This window comes from Vanessa cardui, chromosome 7 (genome assembly GCF_905220365.1).
Source record: "Vanessa cardui chromosome 7, ilVanCard2.1, whole genome shotgun sequence".
Taxonomy (NCBI): domain Eukaryota; kingdom Metazoa; phylum Arthropoda; class Insecta; order Lepidoptera; family Nymphalidae; genus Vanessa; species Vanessa cardui.
The window spans coordinates 8310935-8316217 of NC_061129.1; the positions used below are offsets into that span (position 1 = coordinate 8310935).

The following is a 5283-nucleotide window of genomic DNA, read 5'->3' on the forward strand; positions in this document are numbered from 1 at the left end:
AAAAGTCCTTAAATAAAGTATTACATTTTTATATAATAAAATAATATCGCTGTTTATACCAATACCTTGCCTCCCATTTTAATATTGTTATTAATATTTTATTTATTTATTTTCTTTTCGGGGAAAATATAGAATTCGATAACACTTAGAGTAACAGATAAAATATAACACAACCTATTATTATTTTTTTATTATTAAAAAATAAAAACATCAAAAGATTGTATTTAATTTTTTTTTGATTAATCTGTTGTTATAAAAATACATTTTGTAAAGCAGTTCTTCTTCTATCTATGACTGTATTTTAATATCAGTAAAATTAAATTTCTGCACTTGTGTTATTTTCATATGGTTGTGAAGATTTTTACTTTTACTTTTTAAATACAAGTGTAAATACTTTATGCATTATTTATGTCTTTATTAAATTATAACCATTCAAAGAAATAAACATACTTACGAAACTACCTTAAAACACTTTTTTTTCATAGTTTACATCGTAAAGATTATTACTGAATACGTTATACAATTTCTGGTTGATAAAGTTTAAGCAAAGAAAAACTCCAATTAATTTTAGTAAATCCGTATATTTAATATTATTTTTACAATTTTATTCATCGTCGTTTCTTATCTTTGTACAAATTGTTTAAGCTGTGTAAAATATATTTACTTAAATATTTATTAGTTAGAGTATTTCTACATTATTTTTAAAATTATAATAATTATTAATGTAATTAAAGTTAAGTTTTAGTATCATTTAGATTTTAAAATAAATTAATTACTAAATTAATGCAAAAAAGGCGTAAACAGATTTTTTTTGTATTTAAGTAAATATATATACCGCAAGCACAACCGAAAAATAAATGAAAATATCTTCTATTAAATATCAATTTTTCTGATCATCCAATGGAAAAATCCCAAAACGGAGAAAGACATCGTCAGTGGAACTGCGGACGCTTTGATCCAACTCCAGAGACTGCGAAAGGATTTCCCGATTAATAGTTTTACACATGGAAATTGTAGGTTTTATTGCTTTACTTTACATGTGCAAAATCACATGAAATTTTAAATTGGTATTTTTTAAAGTTATATTGGTAAAGTCATGAGAAAATGGGCCAACTGCCGCTATGTGTCACGTCTGGCCATAGACAATGAAGATGTAAGAAATATTAACTAAATTCTTGCAAAGCCATCGCGCCACCGATCTAACATTTATGTTATGTCCTTTGATTTGAATAAATATTTAGTTACGAACCTACCAGTGGATTCTGTTCAAATTGAATACACAGTCCATAACGCTTATTCATACGACAGGGTTATAGATCAAAGATATCTAGACTCACTCGTATGGATCGTCGGATATATAAAATGGTTCCGTGGGCAGTAGACCGCAGTCAGCTATGTATACGCGCATCTCAGGACGATCTTCCATATCCGTTGGAGTCTGTTCAACTATATGCACGACTTTCTGACCTTCCACTACCTTTTTAATTCAAAATACAATATTAATCAAGCATATTATTTTAATAATAAATACGTAAAAGTTTTATATGAAAGCTTTGCCATATGGAATAACGAAAACACGTTCAACAAATTTAAGGCCAAGGTCAAAGGATAAACGGTCTTTTTAATATTTATATGTCTAATCTTTACTAATGAGTGCCCGTTAAATTTCTTTCCTTGTAATAGATAGAACTTTATCACCTAGACAGAAGAGAGATAGACAGTTCACTTTTAGCCCCAACCCGATTTCTTAACATCTTTTTGGCCAATAATGTCAGATACAGATTTACGCGGTAACACGGGCAGAGTAAAATATATCGTAATTGAATTACGTCATATCACCTTTCCTATAACAGTATGCAAACTGTCCAACCACGGAGTACCCTTTGTTGTTATAATAAATTGACAGCCATTAGTGTTCCTTCCTGAAATCAAGTTTACTCATATTATAGTTATAAAATGCGAATATTGTTCCCTTAATTTCAATAATGTTACTTCATTTGCAAACTAGTAGTCAGAAACTTCACGGAACCCACCTTTATTGGCCATAGAAACAAAACCTGCTACAGTGTGTTCTGTGTCTAAGTTTTCGTCGTCAAACGTTTCACCATAAATACTTATAGAGCCTTTACCATCATCGGACACAACATCACCTCCTGCGAAGTGTTTAGTATTTTTCAAATATAAATATTTATATATTTTTCAAATGACTTTAAAACGAATAACTCACCTTGTATCATGAATCTTTTAATTATGCGATTGAAACTAGTATTCTTATACGATTTTCCCTTTATACCTTTCGTTGCAAGAACCTTGAAATTTTTCACGGCTTTCGGCGCTAAATCTCCAAAAAGTCCTATAACAATGCGGCCTATATGCTTATTCTCTCTATGAACATCCAAATAAACTTGATCAGTTACTCGAAAATGACGCGCCTGCAACAATTTTAGTACTATAGTTAATTAAAAACTTCAAATAACCAACTTGATCTTCAATAATAAGTTTATGGTCTTACACTGATTGCACAAAACATTTGTAGAACGATTGTTAGTAATAAATGTAACTTCATATTGGAATAACACCTGTGTCCATCAACATACAGAAATTGAATAAAAGCAAAGTTTATAAGAGTTGACGTTAATTGGATAAAAGATTACGGTTCGGAAGTCATATAAATGCATCGCACCATCATAAATATAATATATAGGTATCCATTAAATATTAAGTACGTCTACGTGGTTTGGGATATACAAAACCATCAATGTAAGTTTTTAGTGTTTTTTTGTAATTTTGCACTTTAAGTCACTGTTATTCTTTAAAGCAAAGGTTTCACATTAACTATTGGTAGTAGGTAAGTATATTGATTAACGATTAAAATACTTAAGTGAGATTTAGTAATTTCCCCGATATTTCTTTATCTATATTATAAAGAACAAATATTATATATGTATGTCACTTAATATATATCCGTGTATACCTATGTATATCTAGTATTTACCAGTATTAAGAGACTATATGCTAACGTGAAAACCAGCAGACATTGAAAACAAGTTTTTAATTGATGCTACTTGGTTTAATTAAAAGAAACTTGTAAACCGGCTTTGCTTCGCATGGAAAGAACAAAAGGGTTCACGTGGCCAAAGATAGGTCAAAGGATCTATGGAACATTACATGAAACACTTTTTCCGTAGCTGTTTCAAGTTGATATGGATAAACTGCCTGCTCTACGTGAGGTGTTTATGTGAATGTGTTTCCTACTATTTATGGCTTAAAATCACCTTGATCTACATACTGACTTTTAAATGACGTCATTCGAAACGAACGTTTTATTTTGTTGGTGACTTGTAATAAATATTGAGTCAGCACTCGTCATCAAACTTACTATGGCTCTATCTAGAAAGGCCTCTATCTGCCCAGCTTTAGAAAACTCAGCTAACCCTAAACACTAAAATAGTTTTATAATAACGCTTTAGATACTACTTTGGGTTTGAAACTTTTTTGCTTTGTTCGTCAAACAAAGATAAATGCCTATTTGATACACTGAAGTTCGACGACATATTATATTATATGGTGTTACATTTTTTGTGGTTTTTGCTAGGCCATCCAAGAGGTACTCAGTCTTGCAACGAAAAGCTTAGAACTGTTAAAGAGGAACAATTTCAATATTATATCTGTAAATTATTTTCATTTTTGTGACCATCCCTTGGTCCAAAGTCCTAGGTTCAAACCTAGAGTCAATAAAATGGTCGCATATGGAAAAAGTAAGCTTAAACTTCTCTTGATGTTGTTGTATTCAAAATGCTGATGTTAATAAAGAACCTTGAAGGGAATAAATATGAGAAGAGAGATCTCATTCTTCATTTTATTATATTTAAATGTAAAAAAAAAGGGAATGCTATTTCATTGGCGTATGAAAGTGGGGTTTGGACACTGCATCGAGTAGTAACTTGTTTTATTGTGTTTCGCCTCTCGTACGTCTTACGTCCTTTTAAAGCAAATTATCAAAATTTTAATTAATTAAGATATGTATACGTTTATTTTTTACAGAATTATTTCAACATTGAGTTAGTTAGTTATCATGTAATCATACTAAAATTGCCGTTTCTAAATAATCCATAACGAATTCTGCAATTCTCTGTATTTACCGCTGATTTTGATTCTAAATGAACTTGAAAATAAAAGTTAGTACTTGATAAATGAATAAAATATATACTGTCAGAAGTTGATACGAAAACCTATAAAATAAAATATAAACAAGACTGTATACTTACGGTCTTTTCCCCTTAACAGAAAAAAAAGCATAGTGTCGGTTCTCAGCTGTCAATTTGACGGATACCAGGTATTTGTTGTTTATTTGACAGTAACTGTAAATTAAGCTTTGGAGTATGAATGTGAAATAAAAATAATTTTCTAGTTATTTATTGGCGTAAAATATAATATTAACAAACTTACTTGGGTTGAGGTCTGTCAAAACTGAGAGTAAATATGACTGTAAACAGTACTATCGCGCATCAGCGATTAATACTCAGCGGCGACCGGGAAAGGTAAGAAGTCACTGTTGTCTTCAATAACTTTATATATTGTAACAATAACATTTAAATGAATAAAAATATATTTAACTAATGAAATATTAATGTGAGAAGTATATAGTTTGATTTGTGTCATAAGTTACTTGATGAACAGTATGTAATGAAAGTATTTCATGTTAATAAAATATTATTGTTTGAATTCAAAAAATTAAGGAATTATTTACATCTTACTAAATTGTACATTTATAGGTTCAAAGAACTACTGAGGCGTCGTTTAATTGAATGTGGATGGAGGGATCAAGTAAGGATGTTGTGCCGAGAAGTAGTCAAAGAAAATGAGGGCAACAATGTCACATTTGATATGTTACTGACAAGAGTAACTCCTCAAGCTCGAGCGCTTGTGCCAGACGCGGTAAAGAAGGAACTATTGCTAAAACTTAAGACCCACCTATTAACACAAAAAGATCAATAACATATTATTTCTAAGCTTTATAAATGTATGCCTTGTAATTTAATTTTTCATTTAATAAAATAATCACTGTAAGAAATATAATAAAATTATAAGTTTACAACCAACAGTATATTTTTATTTTAACCAAAATACATATTGCTTACATACACACAAACAATACTGCCATTATATACTATAAACGATACAATTGTATCTGACATGTTATGGATTGATTAAATTTGGATTGTCATGGAAATGGAATAACAATTATTAATTACTGTACAAGTAGGTAAAAATGGCAATAAA

The 5283-nt window shown here is 29.8% G+C and overlaps 2 protein-coding genes across 2 annotated transcripts; one reads left to right on the top strand and one right to left on the bottom strand.

Moving 5' to 3' along the window:
* Positions 1 to 799: 799 nt before the first annotated feature.
* LOC124531318 (peptidyl-prolyl cis-trans isomerase, rhodopsin-specific isozyme-like) lies at positions 800 to 2634 on the bottom strand. The gene is made up of 6 exons (XM_047105835.1): positions 2513 to 2634; positions 2228 to 2432; positions 2034 to 2153; positions 1840 to 1922; positions 1338 to 1477; positions 800 to 970 (listed from the first exon to the last, which is right to left on the bottom strand). The coding sequence occupies exons 1-6, from the start codon at positions 2564 to 2566 to the stop codon at positions 874 to 876; spliced, it is 699 nt and encodes a 232-aa protein (XP_046961791.1). The 5' UTR covers positions 2567 to 2634; the 3' UTR covers positions 800 to 873.
* A 1689-nt stretch (positions 2635 to 4323) lies between these two features.
* Positions 4324 to 5102, top strand: LOC124531319 (enhancer of yellow 2 transcription factor-like). The gene is made up of 2 exons (XM_047105836.1): positions 4324 to 4541; positions 4776 to 5102. The coding sequence occupies exons 1-2, from the start codon at positions 4483 to 4485 to the stop codon at positions 4996 to 4998; spliced, it is 282 nt and encodes a 93-aa protein (XP_046961792.1). The 5' UTR covers positions 4324 to 4482; the 3' UTR covers positions 4999 to 5102.
* Positions 5103 to 5283: the final 181 nt, after the last annotated feature.

Excerpts from the sequence above, each read along its gene's own strand:
- LOC124531318 (XM_047105835.1), bottom strand. The coding sequence starts at position 2,566 with ATGAAGTTACATTTATTACTAACAATCGTTCTACAAATGTTTTGTGCA. Across the intron at positions 2,154-2,227 it reads TAAAAGATTCATGATACAAG|GAGGTGATGTTGTGTCCGAT; the intron begins GTGAGTTATTCG and ends AACACTTCGCAG. Across the intron at positions 1,923-2,033 it reads TGTTTCTATGGCCAATAAAG|GAAGGAACACTAATGGCTGT; the intron begins GTGGGTTCCGTG and ends ACTTGATTTCAG.
- LOC124531319 (XM_047105836.1), top strand. The coding sequence starts at position 4,483 with ATGACTGTAAACAGTACTATCGCGCATCAGCGATTAATACTCAGCGGC. Across the intron at positions 4,542-4,775 it reads CTCAGCGGCGACCGGGAAAG|GTTCAAAGAACTACTGAGGC; the intron begins GTAAGAAGTCAC and ends GTACATTTATAG.